Source organism: Nelumbo nucifera, chromosome 6 (assembly GCF_055504915.1).
Source record: "Nelumbo nucifera cultivar China Antique chromosome 6, China Antique-T2T, whole genome shotgun sequence".
Taxonomy (NCBI): domain Eukaryota; kingdom Viridiplantae; phylum Streptophyta; class Magnoliopsida; order Proteales; family Nelumbonaceae; genus Nelumbo; species Nelumbo nucifera.
In genome coordinates, this window is record NC_142654.1 from 403,615 (window position 1) to 421,781 (window position 18,167).

The following is an 18,167-nucleotide window of genomic DNA, read 5'->3' on the forward strand; positions in this document are numbered from 1 at the left end:
ATATTTTGTCATTTTGTAGATGATTTTTCAAGGATGACGTGGCTCTATCTAATGAAAGAAAGAGGTGAATTGTTTACCATTTTTCAGAAATTTTATGCTGAGATTCGTAATCAATTTGGTACCCACATCAAAGTTTTCCATTCTGATAATGGTCGTGAATATTTATCCTCATCATTTCAAGAATACCTGGACAAACACGACATTATACATCATACCTCATGTACCTACACCCCACAACAAAACGGGGTGGCTAAGAGAAAGAATAGCCATCTTCTAGAAACCGCATGGTCCCTAATGCATCACATGCATGTTCCCAAACCCTTTTGGAGATGCAGTGCTTACCTCTTGCTTTCTAATTAATCGGATGCCCACGTTCATCCTTGATGGTCATTCTCCGTTTACGGTTTTGTTTCCCGCTTTGTCTCCGTTTCCTCTTACGCCTAGGGTATTTGGGTGTGTTTGCTTCGTCCATAATCTGGGTCCCGGGAATGACAAGTTCGATGTCCGTTCTCTTAAGTGCATCTTCCTTGGCTATTCTCGGACCCAGAAAGGGTATATGTGTTACCATCCTAGTTCTCGATGGTCCTTTGTGTGTGCCGATGTCACATTCTTTGAGTCGTGACCAAACCCTTGCCTCCGGTGCCACCACCTGTTGAACGCCCACCCATCCGTCATGTGTATACACATCGCCCACGTGTACCAGCTACTACTCCTCCGGCTACATCTCCGTCGACAGATCCGGCACCAGACCCGCACTCAGCATCTAAGCTTGATCTCCCCATTGCCTTGCGGAAAGGTAAACGCACTTGCACCCTTCATCCTATTTCTAATTATGTTTCACTTACTCACCTTTCCGCTTCCCATCGCCAGTTTGTCACCTTGTTATCATCAGTTGTTGTCCCTAAGGATGTTCAGGAAGCCCTTGCCTCTCCAGGGTGGTGCCGAGCGATGGAAGAAGAACTCTCTGCCCTTCATCATAATCATACTTGGGACCTTACTGCTCTTCCTCCTGGGAAGCAAGCTGTTGGTTGTAAATGGGTTTATACGGTTAAGTATTTGCCTGATGGTAGTGTTGAACGCCTGAAAGCGCGATAGGTTGCAAAAGGGTACTCCCAAACCTATGGTATTGACTACACAAAGACCTTCTCACCGGTTGCTAAGATAGGGTCAGTTCGTGTTGTGATATCTCTTGCAGCCATGTATGATTGGCCGCTATATCAGCTTGATATCAAAAATGCCTTTTTGCATGGTGACTTACTCAAAGAGGTCTACATGGAGCAACCTCCAGGGTTTGTTGCTTAGGGGGCGGATGGTAAGGTGTGCAGACTAAGGAAGGCTATATATGGGCTTAAACAGTCTCCTCGATCATGGTTTGGTAGGTTCAGTGAAGTAGTAAAGAAGTTTGGTATGAAACAGTGCAAAGTTGATCATTCTGTATTTAGTCATGAATCTCCGGGAGGAAAAATACTGTTGGTGGTGTATGTAGATGATATTGTTATTACTAGGAATGATAACATGGGTATTGACAGGCTGAAGACTTATCTGCATGATCATTTTTAGACAAAGGATCTTGGTAAACTGAAATATTTCTTGGGGATAGAGGTAGCAAGGTCCAAGTATGGTATTAATCTGCGCCAGAGGAAATATGTGCTTGATTTGCTGGAAGAAATAGGCTTGTTGGGTGCTAAACCAACCGAAACACCTATGGACACAAATACCAGGCTGAGCAGTGATATGGGTGAAGTGTTTGAAGACCCTGGCAGATACTGACGACTTGTGGGTAAACTGAACTACCTAACCATTACTAGACCAGACATCTCATTTGTGGTTAGTGTGGTAAGCCAGTTCATGCAAAAACCTTTGATTCCTCATTGGAATGCAATTCTGAGAATTGTGAGGTATTTAAAAGGGGCTCCGGGTCGCGGTCTAATATACAAGAGTGGCCGAAAACTTGAAATAGAAGGGTATTCTGATGTTGACTGGGCCGGTTCTATGTCTGATAGGCGGTCTACCACTGGCTATTGCACTTTCCTGGGAGGTAACCTGGTGACATGGAAAAGTAAGAAGCAGACAGTTGTGGCAAGAAGTAGTGCAGAAGCAGAATATAGGGCTATGGCGCACACCGCTTATGAATTAGTGTGGCTAAGGAACCTTCTACAGGAAGTAGGGTACAACATCAACACTCCAATGAAGCTCTATTTGTGACAATCAGGCTGCAGTTCATATTTCCTCTAATCCGGTGTTTCATGAAAGAACCAAGCACATTGAAGTTGATTGTCACTTTGTGAGGGAGAAGGTGCTGAATGGAGAGCTAGACACTGCATATGTTAATATAGGAAAGAGTGGACTACATATGTAACAAACTGGGAGTATATTATATATACTCACCAGCTTGAGGGGGAGTGTTAGCGTAGGGGTATTTCTGTCTTTATACCTAGATTAGTGTTGCTGATTTGTAATGTTGTGTTAGAACTAGTGCTCATTACTCAAATAATGGCACATATGTCTTTTCAATTATTTTTAATAATAAGAGTACTGTCTGGCCGACTGGGAGAAGTGACTTGAGACTTCTAGTTCGAACCAGATTTTCTCCTTTCTTTCTTTCTCTCTTTCTCCCACCTTTTTACCTCTTTCCACATAACCGATCTCAGACGGATAGAACTCCAAGGCAGGCCAAATCATAACAGAGATGAATATAAGAAAACTCATCATTGAAGGGGACTTGGAGGTGGTGGTAGGGTGGCTGAATAAAGAAGATAGCAGGTTATGGATGTACAGTAATGAGAGGAGGAAGTTTAGATGGCTGGTTCAAGAGATGGAAATTAAGATCAGCTGGGTGAAAAGATCAGCTAACTCTTTTGCTGATGGGTTAGCTAAGCAAGGAGTCGAGAGGGAGTTAATGTTTTGAGCACAAGTGTGATTTTTTCCTTTTTCTGTTCTTGGGAGCTCAAGCTCCAGTCGGAAGATAAGAAAGTTTATCTTCATCCTTGTAATCTTTTTGAGATTAATTAATGAAATGTGGTTATTGATAAAAAAGAGTGTATTCTGTTATTGGAAAAGTTAGAAGCTACCAACATTTCCAGATCCACAGAAGATGGCCTATGGTGGAAAGAATGCAGAGAAGGAAGTTTCTCAGTTAAATCCTTTTATAAGGCATTGATGAGAGATGGAATGGAGTCAGACTAGATAAAAGGAGTCTGGGGTAACCAGTACCCCCAAGGGTAGGAGCCTTTGCATGGCTGGTGGTGCATGACAGTATCCTTACTTCTATTTACCAAAAAAAAAAAAAAAACGACAGTATCCTTACTTCTAACCACCTGAAGTCCAGAGATTTACAGTTAGCAAGCTGTTGTTTCTTATGCAACTAGAAGGAAGAAATAGTCCTTCACTTGTTCTTAGCCAATCTTAGGGGTGAGCGTTATTTGGTTAAAACTGAATAACCGAACCGAAAAATTTCAGTTTCGGCCTTTTCGGTTTTTGGTTAAATCAGTTCGGTTTTTGGAATTAGAATTTTGGTTAACCGAATTAACTGAACTTTTTATTATTATATGTAACATATAATATATAATATATTATATATTTATATATTAATATATAATATATAATATATAATATATATAATAGAGTATATATTATTAAAATTCAGTTTTAACTGAAATAACCGAAAACCGAACCAAAAATTTCGGTTTCGGTTATTTCGGTTTATTCGGTTCGGTTTTTAACCGAATAAATTGAATGCTCACCCCTACTTGTTCTTCTCATGTAGTATGGCAAACTTCATTTGGAAGTTTTTCTCCTTCCTGTTTGGAGTGAATGCCTTACATCCTTTGGTTCCAGCAGAGATATTCTCCAAATGGCCAAAACTCAGAGGAAGCAAGAAAGCTAAGATCCTTTGGTGATGTATTCCATTCGCAGTATGCTGGTCTATATGGAAAGAGAGAAACAGAAGGGTTTTTGTGGACAGGTCAAAAAGTATTGAATGCCTGGTAGCAGCAGTGGGGAACCTGATTGCAAATTGGGCTCTTAGACTTCCAGATTTTGATCAAGTGAACAAAGCTGATCTATTTAGAGAATCTCTGGAGCACTCTAGATTTGCATCCTTGTAATAGTGGTTCTTTTTCAGTTTGATTTCTGATGTGTATTTGGTTTGTCAACTTGACAACCATTGCTTATGAGATGTGCTGCCTTTTTCAGTTTAATGAAATTTCCTTTTTATCCTTCAAAAAAACCCCACATTCTCCTGAAGTTCAACTCCAGTTTTCCACCATCTCCCCCCACCTGAATCCTTGAAATGAAATCTATCCTTCTTGCACTAGCATAGGCATGAAAAAAGGCTGTATTTTTGTGACCTGCTCTTAACTAAGATAATATGGAGTTTTGTCTCCAGCTCTCCTCTTCTCTGTGAATTAGATTTTTTTAACTCAAACTCCAACCTTTCTCTTTCCACTCCCTTGAGAGGGAGCCCACCTCCTCCAGCCTGTCTAAGCTGGCCATTTTCTCTAATATTTCCTTTTTCCTATTCCCCACATTACCAAAAACCCCTACATTCCACTTATTTATTTCCTCCTTCAGAAGATGCAGTTTCCTAATCAGCTTGAAACCTGCAGTTCCTTCCACTTGCAGTCCTCCCCATTACTCTTTCAGCCAATCCAAAAAGTCTGGATGGTCCAACAACATATTTTCGAATTTAAATGGTTTTGGACCTTAAACCACTGAAAATTGTCTCAACATCACTGGCTTATGGTTTGACATGATAAAAGGCAGAACTTCTTGGATCAAATCACCTACGTGTTCCTCCCAATCTCTAGAATATAGAAATCTGTGCAGCCTTCTTAAAATAGGTGGAGATTGCCTGTTCTTCCGTGAATCTACAGCCACTCAGAGGAGGATCAATTAAACCATTTCTCCTGGTAAAATCCTAAACCTCCTCATACGTTGCCTTTCACTTCCATCTCTCCCCCCTTTCATTTCCCCCAATTTTCTGACAAAATATCATTGTATATTTCCAGTTTTCCACATATTTTAAAATATTTCCACAATATCTATACTTGTTTTGATCAGCAGAAGATAACTTATTTTATTAGAGTTAATTAAAGCAGTAGATAGTACAATTTGATAACAGGGATGCCATCCCCAAGAAACTTTCAAGTCACAGTTACAAAGAAGTCCCAAAAAAGCTAACAGGTTCCCAGCAGCAGTACATCAAGTTTCAACTTTGCCCAAAACAAACTAGGTCCATCAACTCCTTGCTTTGCCAAGATATCTGCCAATCCATTTGTAGTCCTTCCTATCTATTCAAAAGTAGAGTTGAATCTCTTTGCTAGGGTGTCAATTTCCCTAAAAGCATGTCTATATTTCCAAGGAGCTGATCTGAAATTCTTGGACCAAGAGATGGCTAACTGAGAATCTCCTTCAACTTCCAATTCCCTTACTCCAATTTGTAGTGCAAGCCTCAATCCATGTAAGAGAGTCATAATTTCAGCCTGGAATGAATCTCCAAAGCCGATTGGTCCTGAAAACAAGGCCACCACCACTTCTTGGTGGTTTCTAAAAGCACCTATTCCTGCCCTTCCTGGATTACCCAATGCTACCATCAAAATTCAGCTTTAGTTTGTTAAAAGATGGAGGTTTCCAAACCATTCTTACACTTTCTGCAGGTCTAACTGTTCCAGACCATTTTTACAATGTTTCCATCTGACATTTCCGACATTTCTGACATGTCTTATATTTGGATGACCGGCATTTCCATTGACACTGATATTTTAAACCATGACCATAACCACTTCCCCATCAATGCTTTATTAAACACTCTCCCCCTTAAATCCCTAAACCTCCTTCACATGCACTTCATTAGGAGGGCCAAATTCTACTACAGAATTTTAACTTACTAAGCTGATTAGCACAGAAAACCCATCTCTATTTTACAAGTGGAACTTATTTTTCTCAACTCTCCCACCTCACCTCCATTCCAAAGGAAATACTTTTGGTTTTTCTCAAGCCATTTAACCACTGAAACTGGCATCTTGAAGAAGGATGCAAATAAATGGGAGATACTTTCCATGGCCTTTTTTGTAAGAGTAATGCACTGACTACAATATAGATACCTCCTTTAAATCTCTGATGTGAACATGGTTAAGTCCCAATATGACATGCCAAGATAAATGTACATGTTCTTCATTAGTAGATCTCATGACCTGTAACATTAACAAGAAGTGATCCACAATCCAATATTCTGGATGGTTTGATCAATGTTTAAGTGGGATATGTTGTATTGGAGTCACAAACCAAGTGGGATATTTGTATCATGCTTCAAGAAAAGAAACTTCCTACACTCAATTAGTAAAAACTACTTTTTCCTACCCTACTCTAACAATTTTTTTTTTTTTGAATAAGCAAGGTATTGTATTTCATTACTGTGAATAAAAAAGTATGAGCCCATGTACAATAAGGACTTGTATGATGGCAATGTACAAAATTATGACAGATTTGAACTCCTGTTTACAAAAAAAAGAGATTCGTGATAAAAAAGTAGAATATGGGATCCCCTGAAAGGGCTCACAAACTGCCAGCTAAAAGCCCACAATAACATGCTTTTCAACATATTCAGCACTTACCCTATTCTAACAAAATGGTTGTCAATAGCTATTTAACAAAACCATTTTTTTTGAAGTAATGCTATTTATTGTTGTGGCCTGCAGTTGGAGGTCTTCTAAATGCTACATTTGGCAATGCTACGGAAATGATAATTTCTATCTATGCTTTGAAGCATGGAATGATAAGAGTTGTTCAGCAATCACTATTGGGTTCAATCCTCTCAAATATGCTGTTAGTGCTTGGTTGTGCCTTTTTCTGTGGTGGATTTATTCATCATGAGAAGGTTCAAGAGTTCAATAAGGTAAATGAGCATCCAGCATTCAGTTGAGGCTGTTCCTTTTATGGAATTAATTATTTGACTTGCATATCATCCTAATATAATAGAGATACAATTGAAGTGAAATAATATTCATGACAGGCAGCTGCTGTAGTGAACTCAGGATTACTTTTGATGGCTGTCATGGGTATAATGTTTCCAGCTGTTCTTCACTTCACTCGTACAGAGGTGCATTTTGGGAGGTCAGAGCTGTCACTTTCAAGATTTAGCAGCTGCATTATGTTAGTGGCATATGCTAGCTACCTATTTTTTCAGCTGAAGAGTCAGAGGAATCATTATAATCTTATTGGTGAAGTGAGTTCATTTTTTTAAACCATTTTATATCTGTGCTATTTTTCGCCTGAGGTCTCAAGCTGCTTTATGATCGAACCAAATTATATTAAGCAAATAGACTGTCCTTGATAATTGGTTTAATCTTATGCTTTTCATCTGCTTGTGGTTGGCTGCAATCAAAAGCTAAGGCTGTGTTTGCTTGCACTGGTGTAAATGCATGGGGGTGCAAGTATGTAGTGTGAAATTTTGTTTACTTTTGCTTCAGAGTTCAGATTTGACCTTGTCTTGTTTGTTTGTGAAAAGTAAAATAATGTGGTCCCACTTTATATGGAAGAGAATGGAGGTAGGAGGGTTATTTGTTTGGGAGTGAGAGAGGAAGCAAGATAGTGTGGTCCTGCTGTATATGAGAGAGAATTGAGGTAGGAGGAAGGTGGTGCCAATTTTACATCAGTTTTGAGATGCAAAACTTACACTGCTAGTGAGTGCAAATGAGGCAAAGAGTACAATTTTGTACGAGGTAGGAGTGCAAATCATGGTTATAAACAAATAGATGCAAAACTGAACTGAGTGCAAAATTTCTATCTGGTTCAGATTTGTACTGCAACCAAATGCAGCCTTAGGGACCATGTTATCTAAGATCTCTGATTAGAGAGGTATTAGCTTTGCCCTCCAATCTGAACTGTTTGTTCACACTGAATTCCCAGTTTTGTCAACAACTTAGCAGATAATCTACTGAGGATGGGAGTCAAGAAGAATGAACTAGAATGGGGAATGCCTGAACTGGGTGAAAATTTATAATTGTTTTGCAAAACTTACTGTGTTGGTATTGCCAATGTCTATATTGTTTTTTCTGTCCTACTCTTCCAAGATGATTGGGTAGTGTTTCTATTTTATACTTGATTTTTAACCAACAGTTACTGATCAAATATAAAGGGAACATCTGTCTGATGATTAGGTCTAGTCATAATATATAATGTCAATCTCTAATTCAATTTCTAAAAGGTGCATAATTGATTTAAGTGGTTTTGATTCCAAGAAACTATCTCTTGAACTTAAGGCTCTGTCTGGGAAGGGTACAAATGCAAATTTGTACAGTGTAAATACAAGGTTTTGCACTATACATATTTGTATTTGTACTCCTTCCAAACTGAGCCTAAAGGACAAATTCCCTTGCTTTTCTCTCTTTGGTGTCTAATGCATTTAATCCATAGTTGTTTCTTGTTAAAAGTTGTTTGCTTGGGGAGACTACTTTGGGAAAGGAAAAGGATCAAAATAGGGGAACACATATGGGGATGGAGATGAAGGGAGAAGAAACTAGGTTCCTGTTTGCCACGAGATGCAGACGAGAGATGGAGCTTGAAGCAAAGAGATTCTTACTTGAGGAATGCAGAATCAGTGGTCAACGATCCTTGAAGATAGTTGGAGAAGTTATGTCTGAAAGGCTTCATTGATGGAGCAACCAACTCAGTGAAAAGGCCCTGGGGCCTGATGGCTTGTGGAGGAAGATTTGTCTACTGACTGAAACAGAAACATTGCTATAAATGGAGACAAGGCCCTGGAGCCTGATGGGTTCAACTTCTTGTTTATCAAGGCATGCTGGAATTTGCATGAAGAAGACTTTATATTGATGTTTAAAGAATTCCAGGAGGAAAAAGTATTGGAGAGGATGGCTAATGCTACATTTATATCCTTAATTCTGAAGAAAGATGGAGTTGTGAAGTTGAAAAAGCATATGAAAGTGTTATCAAAGAGGTTAAAAATGTGGTGGCTGAAACCCAAGAGCTGTGGAGTTGAGATGTACATCTCCAATCAGTTTAATAAGCAGTCCGTACAAGATCATAGCCAAGTGTTATCAAAGAGGTTAAAAAAGTGGTTCATGAAGTGGTTTGGTGAAGCCCAAATGGCTTTTGTGGAAGGTAGGAAGATTTTGGATGGAGTTCTGATGGCTAGTGAATGCATTGATTCAAGGTTAAGAAGTGGAAGAGCAGGTTTGGTATGTCAGATTGATATTGTGAAAGCATTCAATCATGTGGAATGTTTTTTTTTTTTGGAAGAGATACAAAGGTTAATGGTGTTTGGGAAAAGTGGAAGAGCTGGGTGTTTGCTGGTGTTTCTTCAGTCTCGTTTTCATTCCTCTTAAATTGAGTTTATTCGGAGTTTTTTAAGGCTTCTAGGGGCCTTAGGCAGGAGGATCCAATCTCCCCTTTGCTTTTTGTGCTGATAATGGAAGTACTAAGCCTATTGTTGGACAAAGTGTGCAGCTGGGTTGATTGAAGGTTTTAAGGTTGGGTCTCATCTGCAATATGCAGATGATTCTCTCATCTTTATGGATGCATCAGCGGATCAGGTTCTGAACTGGAGAGCAATTCTGGCAAATTTTGAATTGCTAACAGGTTTGAAGGTGAATCTGTCCAAAAGTGTTCTGATAGGATTGGGGATCTTCCATTCTCTTATTTGGGCTTACTGGTTGGACATAAATCAGCTTCAAGGGGGGGGGGTATGGAAGCCAATTGTAGAAAGAATTGAGAGGAGATTGGATGGTTGGAAAGCAAAACATCTTTATTTTGGGGGGAGGATAACACTAATTAGAAGTGTCTTGCAGGCTTGCCAACACACTATTTGTCATTGTTTTGGGTGCCATCACGAGTTGCAGAGAGAGTGGAGAAAATTCAAAGGTATTTCTTATGGGAAGGAGTGGGAGGGGGGAAGGAGGTAAGAAATTTCATTTGGTGAAATGGGAAAAAGTTTGTAGAACAAAAGGGGGAGGGGGTTTGGGGTTTAGGAGGATGAGGGTGTTTAATAAGGCTTTGCTTGGGAAGTGGTTGAGCTGATTTGGGCTGGGAAAGGAAGATAACTCTTTATGGAGGAGGTTGGTGGTGGGGAAATATGGGGTAGTGAGGTTTGGTTGGGAATCAAGGGAAGTGAATTCCTCTTATGGGGTGAGTGTTTGGAAAGGGATGTGGAATTTAATCAGGATTTTAGGAGCCTGACAAGTTTCTGGGTAGGGGATGGAGCAAGGATTAGATTTTGGGAGGATGATTGGAGTGGGGTTGGAAAACTTTGTGAGAGGGGAGCAGTTCGTTTGGTGCCCAAGATTCAGGAGGCCATTGCTTGACAAGGTGATTGAAGAGTTCATTGTATCATTGGTTAAGCTGGAAAATGCGGGAATTTCAGACCATTCAAATTGATAAAAAAAAATTCAGACCATTCAAGGAAAGAATTGTGGTGGAACTGAAGGAGTGTTCAAATGGGAAATTTTCTGTGAAATCATTTTACTTGGCACTGTGCAGGGACCAATTAGGTTCAGATCAGATTTGGAGGGGTATGGGGTAATCCGGTTCCTCCTAGGGTAGAAGCCTCAGTATGGCTGGTTGCAATGGACAGTGTCTTGACAGTGGATTATTTAAAGAACAAAGAGTTCAGTATGGCCGGTATGTGTTACCTGTGCAGAGAACATGAAGAGATGGTCAGTCACTTATTTGTTTCTTGCAGAATCTCTGGGTTTATTGGGGTAAGAAATTTTCAACCAAGGTGTCCTTCAGAGATCTTCTCATCTTGGTCAATGCTCAGTGGTAGCAAGAATGCCAGGATAATTTGGAGCTGTTTGCCTTTTGTTGTCTGCTGGAATATTTGTAAAGAAAGAAATAGATTGTTCAAGGATAATGCCTGGAACATGGAAAGCATCGTGGCAGCCATTGGCAAATCTGTGTCAGATTGGGTCCTGGTCTTACTAGAATTTGAGCAAGTAAATAAAGAGGACCTAGGGGACAGTCTTGGGGAAGTTTTGGCATTACAAATATGTAACTTGGATGATATGTTTTGATTGTCGTTACAAATATGTTTTGATTGGGTTTTCTCATTACCAAACCCCTTATTTGGTAATGTTGTTCATTCATCAATCCTACTAAAATATCTTCTTAAAAAGCAATTAAAATTATAAAATCATTATTTTTTGTGTTAGAACTAAGAATTTAAGACCCTAACGTGGACTTGTTTGGGCCTGCCTTGAGGGGCGTGGCACAAAGGCGGCTCATAGAATCGGGAATGTAATATGTTTTACATCACATTAGCTACTTTAAGTAATGCAATTGAGGAAAAAAAAGAGATTGTGGGTTTCACATGCTTGAAAATTTTTTATATGTTTGATTTTATTTTTAAATTCACATTTGAATATGTTTTACATGTTATGTTTATGTATTTTAATTTTAGATAATGGGTTTCTTAAAACATTTATTTTAAAATTTAAAGTTTATATTTTTTATTAATAGTATGTTTAATATTTTTTATTTTTTTGAATTTTTTGGCATTTTTTAAATTTCTGATTTTTTTTGGTTTTTTTAGCATTTTTTTTTAAATTTTTGCACCTTGCGCGCCTCGCCTTGTTCCTTGTGCTTTTAAAACGCTGGTCTCAACCTGTTTTCTGTAGGTTTGTGTATCTTTCCCACTCAGATGTCTCTAGGTGATCAATTTCATGCCACAAAGATTTCAAAGTGGAGAAGTAAATTGAGACTGGTTTCTCTCATTGCTTAAGATTGTTTACTTCACATTTCAGCTCATAAGCCCTAGCAACATTATGTGGTTGGGAGTAAGTTTCTTTCATGATGTCCTAAATCTCCTTAGCAGTTTTTGCCCACAAGCAATTTCGGTTAATGTGAGGCTGCATAGAGTTGCACAGCCAAGTCATGATCAAATAGTTCTCCTGAACCCATTTGGCATATGTTGGGTCTTCCTTGGTTGGTTCCTTTACATCCTCCATCACATAGCTCAGTTTTCCTCTACTCCCAATAGCCGCCATGGATGAATGGGCCCATTCCAAGTAATTTGATCCGTCAAATTTGACACTGGTAATCTGAGACGTGTTCTCAGTCATGTTTCCAGTACTACCAGCCCCCAAAACACTTTCCCCTTGATTTTTAAACTCCATTCTTGCCATCTCTTTCAAGAAATTGATCAAAAGGGAACCCCTTTAATGCTGAAACAGATGTAACTACACCGAGAAATTGCTAACAGCCGACCTATAAGGTTGAAATAGGTCTGGCAATCACCCAGAAATATTGGAACAGGTCTAATAATCTCCCAGAAACTAATATCACTCAATCTGAAGTACTGAGACAGGTCTAACTGTTACCCAGAAACTGATATCAGTCATAAATTTAGGGTTTAAAACTGAGAACTGGTCGTAGGTCAAGAAAAAACACAAAAAAAATTCAGAGAAAATAGAAAACTCCCAGCCACTCCTTCCAGATTACTCAAATCAAATTCTGATTGAAGTCGATCTCAAAAACAAACAGAAACTTACTCAGAAAAGTCTGGCCGCCACCTCCAATCCACAGTCTGAACCCTAATCTTGAACTTTCTTCCTTTCTTCTGATTCTTCCTGATCACTGGACACCTTCCAAGGTTCTACAATCCCTTGGGCATATGTTGCACTCTACCAGCAATCTCCAAGAACCAGCCGATTGACTTATCTTTATTAAAACTGCCAACCCTAGGAAGTTCTCATTTGCAGTCGGCCTGGTTAGACTCGCATGAGAAGCCCTAGGTTGGCTCTGATACCAACTTGTCTAGTAAGACTGCAATCAGTCTTAGTTTAGATGTGAATTAAACAAGAAAGAATCAGAGAATAAAAGAAGAAGAAGAGAAGAAGAGAAGGAGAAAAGAGAACACAAAGAGGAGAAAAATTCAAAGAAGAGTGTGGGTCATAGCTGGGGTTGTCACCCCACTCTACTATTTATATAATTATATTTATGATTTAAAACAAGGTAAAAAACCAGAGTTAACCCTACTGCTTACATAAGCTAAAAGATTACAGAAAATAACTATCAACTAATCCAGCTAACATAGTAACAGCAACATAAGCAACATAAACAGGCATGCAGCAGTGGGGACCACGTTATTGTTCTACATCTCTACAGATTAATATATACATGTTATCATTATAGGAAGGAGACCGTAATGAAGAAGATTATGGTGAAGAGGATCCTCCTGAGATTTCTCAATGGGAAGCAATTGGATGGCTTGCAGTTTTGACAGCATGGATTTCCATTCTTTCTGGCTACCTTGTTGATGCAATTCAGGTAACATATGCTTTGACTCAGGATCCATCTTGTTGTAATTCATGTTAATTTCTTTTTTCTGTGCTATATATTATTGTTTTTCTTGTTGTCATTATTTAGATTCTACTTTTTCACAGTCAAGATTATCACTCGAAGTACCCCATTATGATCGTTGTTTTTCTCTTATTATCCCTTTTTTCTTTTGGTACATGTATACCTCTTGTATATAGTTTCTTTTTTGCATGTGTGTATCCAAAACAAGTGCATGGACATTGTTTTCCATGTTTTCTATGACAGTGTGCTCACTCCATCTATATGCCTTTTCATTTACCTTGCTTATCCAGTAGCTATTGTCTTTAGCTTATCTGTAGGAGTAGGATCTGTATGAAACCATATAGGATATAACTTCTTATGCACCTCGACTAACAGGTACGTCATCAGTAACAGTAACCTGGAGTTTTAATACAAGTCTATAGACTTGCATACCTCTGCAGAAGGGTCCTAATTTAGACCTGGTTGATGGAAGGCAAGGTTGATGGGTAGCCTTGCTTCATAAACCAGCAAGCATGCTCTGAATTTAGGGGAAGATCCAAAGGCTAGTTGGTGGTTTTCTTCTATTAGCAAAAAACTACTAGAAAATAACAAAGAGAAAAGAAGAAATCACATGTTTCTCCTGCACTGGTTTCAAGAGGAGAAAAAGGGAAACATCACCTGGCCCACCAACAATTATCCTCCACTCCACAATGCTACCAATGTGCTAACACCTTAAAGAGATGACAGTAAAAAAGGCCACTCCACCATTTACCTAAACCCCTCAGAACAAGCACCCTTGGCAAATCTAGTAAGTAAACCTATGCTGCTGTGCAATCCTATCACAAGCTAAGGAATCTCCAAGAACAAAGCAAGACCCTCCCACATTGGTTTCCAAAAATAATGGAACCAATTCACTCTAAAGATGGAAATCACATGAAGATCAGTGAACGCCACCAACCTTTCACCCACTCTCTTTCAAATAAAAACTTTTCCCACCCATTACTACTAAACACTACTAGCAGGATTCTTTAGATATGGATTTGACAGCAGAGCTAGAGTTCGAGTGATCCAATAACCAGTCACAAGCAAGAAGAAAAACATTACAGATGTCTAGTTGCTCAACCACCACCCCGAAGAGTCAAATATACTCTCTTATGCTTAAAATCTATACAATTACAATATTGCCCTCATAGGGCAATAAGAGAGAAACAAATGCTATAGTCCAACTAGGCCATACTGTTACAGCATATAAAATGCATCTTAGTTCTCAGATTCTCTAAGCTCCCCTTCAAACTGATGCGAAGTCATAAGCATCTATTTGTCCACAAGAAAGAGATGTCTGGATTGAGTCATATCCTTGGTGAAGATGTCAGCGCCATTTGCAAATTAGAGGCTATCACTTTGTTAAAGATATCAACAATTTGTGGACCAAAATGAACCTGAGTATGATGATCCTTGTGGAATATGGATCTCTAACAAATGGCAATCCACTTCTATATGTTTAGCATGTTCTTTAAATACTGGATTTGACAAAATGCAGATCACTCTCATTCTATTACAAAGAGTGATGCATTGGTTAACCATCATACAATCAAAACAAAATAAAAAAAATAATTTCTTTTGAATTCTTCCTAGATGTAAGAAGAAGAAAGAAGAAAAAAATTATAGAAGCAGAGACTATGTAACTCCAAAATGTAAAAACATGAAAGTTAATTATTTCTAAAATAAAACTTGGTTAATGTTAACTATGCTATATTAGTTTAAAAAAGTAAATGTAGAGAAGATGGGCCAAATGGCCCATAGGCTATTTATCCTTTTTATCTTTTATGTTCTTTGTTGTAATGGGCCTTAATCTGGGCTTTATTCTTTCTTATGTTATGTCTTTTTAATTTTCTGCCCAACTAGGGGCTTCTTTGTAAATTACTAAAGTTTAACTTAATGAAATAGAATTAAGGGAGTAAGAGAGGGGATTATGTTCGAAAATTTCTCTCTTTGAACCCAAGTTGCCACCACCTTCTTCTTCTGCTTCTCTCCTCTTGAACTCTGATTTCTGCTACTTTCTTTTGAATTTTTGCAACTTTCTAAACAGTCATTTCTTCTCAAAAGGCTGTTTTTCTTCTTGGTATCAGAGCAGGCTCGTTTTTTCGTTTTTTCACCTTTTTTCCTATACACAGTGTGTATGGAGAACTGAATCGTATGAATAGTTAAAGAAACCTATTTCAGCCCAGTTGTTAGTGGTTTCTGGAGAAAAGGGGACTGGTTTTGTCGTCCTCTTGACAGATTCAAGTGTGTTGCCAAAAACCCTAATTTTCTGGAGAAATATGATTGCGGGCCCCACAGGGAGTTTGATCTGGGCACTCTGTGACTGAAGGCCTTCTCATTCTTCGTATTGAAGATCGAATCAAGTGGATTGGTGTTCTGTGAAGTCTACAAGGAGCGGCTGAGTTTTCTCTGTTTCTCCCAGCTTCCAGGTGTGACGCAAGTTATTGGTACGGCTACATAGAGGTTGGCTCACAACACAGTTTTTGTTCTGTCTTCATTTGTTGTTATTCGAAGTTGTTTGAAGTATTTAAGAAGATTAACTCCTCAGACTTTGAAAACAAGCATGTTGCTGAATCCGAACAAGTTCTGGGAGCCTCTGTAGACTCTTTACTGGCTGTGACCACAGTCAAGCTGGATGGAACAAATTATCTGGCTTGGTCACAATCAGTAAAAATTCATATTTGTAGTAGAGGCAAATGGGGTTTTATCTCCGGGAGCAAAAAGGCTCCTCCGGAAGATGATCCATCATATGAAAAGTGGATGCAAGAAAGTTATACTATTATTGGATGGCTTGTGAACTCAATGCAACCACAGATTAGTCAACACTATTTGTGGATGAATTCAACAAAGGAAATTTGGGATAGTGTTGCTGAAACATATTCCCAAAAATTAAATGTGGTCAGGGTTTACAAGTTGAGAAGTGATGTGAAGAATTTGAGACAGGGGGAGAAACCATTAGCTGTATACTTCTCAACACTTAAGTCTATATGGCAAGAAATAGATTTGATAAAAGCTGTAGCCTGGGACACCACTAAGGATGCTGGGACCTACATAAAACTGGTTGAGAAAAACAGGGTGCATGAGTTCTTGACAGGGCTAAATCCAGAGTATGACATTACAAAGCAAAATATTTTATCCAAGGATAGTGTCTCACTGTCTCAAGCATATGCCTTGGTAAGTAGTGAAGAAAGCAGAAGACTTGCCCAGGTCCAAGGGGCTGGTCTAAATGATCACTTCGCTAATATGGGAGTGAAACCCAAGGGTGTTGTAGCGACTCCAAGTAGCTTAGGGAAGAAAGAGATTATCTGTGAGTACTGTAAAAAGCCAAAACACACTAAAGACAAGTGCTATAAATTGCATCCCGAGTTTCTACCACTTCGGTTTCAGAAGAAGTCTGATAATATAAAGGCAGGGAGTGCCAATGTTGCTGTTGGTCCAGATAGTGACAGATACCAAACTGAAGAGATGATGGCTAGTGAGCAGTTGGCAACTATGAAGGCAAAATATGAGAAGTTTGGGAGCATGATTAGTCACCTAGAGGGTGTGACCTCTTCTTCCAATCCTCTAGGAAATTCAATCTCTTCTGCATTTGCTCATTCAGGTATACGGGCTTCTACCAATCATGCAACCATTTCAGGTAATAGTAGGATCCCATGGATTATTGATTCTGGTGCTTCTGATCATATGACCAGCCTTTCTACTTTATTTGTTTCATATGATTTACTTCCTGGACGTGACAAAATCGCCCTAGCCGATGGCTCTCTTGCCCCTATCTCTGGCAAGGGAACCATCAAGGCTACAAACTCCTTAGTTTTTCCTTCTGCTCTTCATGTACCCAGACTAAATACAAACTTGTTATCTGTAAGTAGCTTAACTAAGTCATTAAACTGTTGTGTAACTTTCTTCCCTTCCTACTGTGTTTTTTAGGATCTGAAGTCTCAGAAGGTGATTGGGAGTGGCTGTGAGGCAAATGGAATATATCTGCAGGATACTCTTGGACAGTGCCATGAACAACTTGGAAAAGCTGCTTTTGGGTCTACATCTACAAAGTCCATCAGTCGAGTCATGTTATGTCATTTTCGTTTGCGTCATCTTTCTTTTTCTACATTAAGTCATTTATTCCCAGAATTGTTTAAGGGAATTAGTTTGTCCAGTCTTCATTGTGAGTCTTGTGAACTGTCAAAACATTGTAGAAACAGTTATCCTCTTGAGTAATAAAAGATTTTCTTCTCATTTTAATATTGTGTACTCTGATGTGTGGGGGCCTTACCACTTACTTTCTATGGGTGGCTACAAATATTTTATCTTGTTCATTGATGACTTTTCTCGATTTACTTGGATATTTTTGATGAAGTTCCCAGACTTGTAGGGCAATTCCATTAATTTGTCCTAACCCAGTTTGATACCATAATTAAAATTTTCAGATCCGACAATGCAAAAGAATATTTTGAGAAAAACTTGACCTGCTATCTCACTGATTTAGGGGTTTTTCATCAAAGCTCCTGTGTTAGGACCCCATAACAGAATGGAGTTGCTAAAAGAAAAAATAGACATATTGTTGAAGTTGCAAGAAGTTTTCTATTTGCCTCACTTGTCCCTACAAAATTTTGTGGTGATGTTGTTCTCACTACTACCTACCTTATAAACCGTATGCCATCCAGGGTTTTAGGGTTTAAGTCTCCCTTCAGTCTTCTTCATCCGGACAAGGATGTTTTTTCTATTCCTCTTTGTGTGTCTTTGGTTGCACTTGTTATGTACATATCCCAAGTGTCCAGAGACAAATTTGAACCAAAAGCCCACAAGTCTATCTTCCTTGGTTATTCCCCCACACA

At 38.9% G+C, this 18,167-nt stretch overlaps 1 protein-coding gene across 3 annotated transcripts in view; it reads left to right on the forward strand.

The window, feature by feature from the left end:
• Positions 1–18,167, forward strand: part of LOC104589431 (vacuolar cation/proton exchanger 3-like) — a 69,368-nt gene that overhangs the window by 7,697 nt on the left and 43,504 nt on the right. For all 3 annotated transcript variants that reach the window (XM_010247765.3, XM_088890563.1, XM_088890562.1), the window contains exons 6-8: positions 6,699–6,895; positions 7,013–7,225; positions 13,147–13,281. In XM_010247765.3, the coding sequence (XP_010246067.1) occupies positions 6,699–6,895; positions 7,013–7,225; positions 13,147–13,281 (545 nt within the window). The remainder of the gene's footprint in view (positions 1–6,698; positions 6,896–7,012; positions 7,226–13,146; positions 13,282–18,167) is intronic.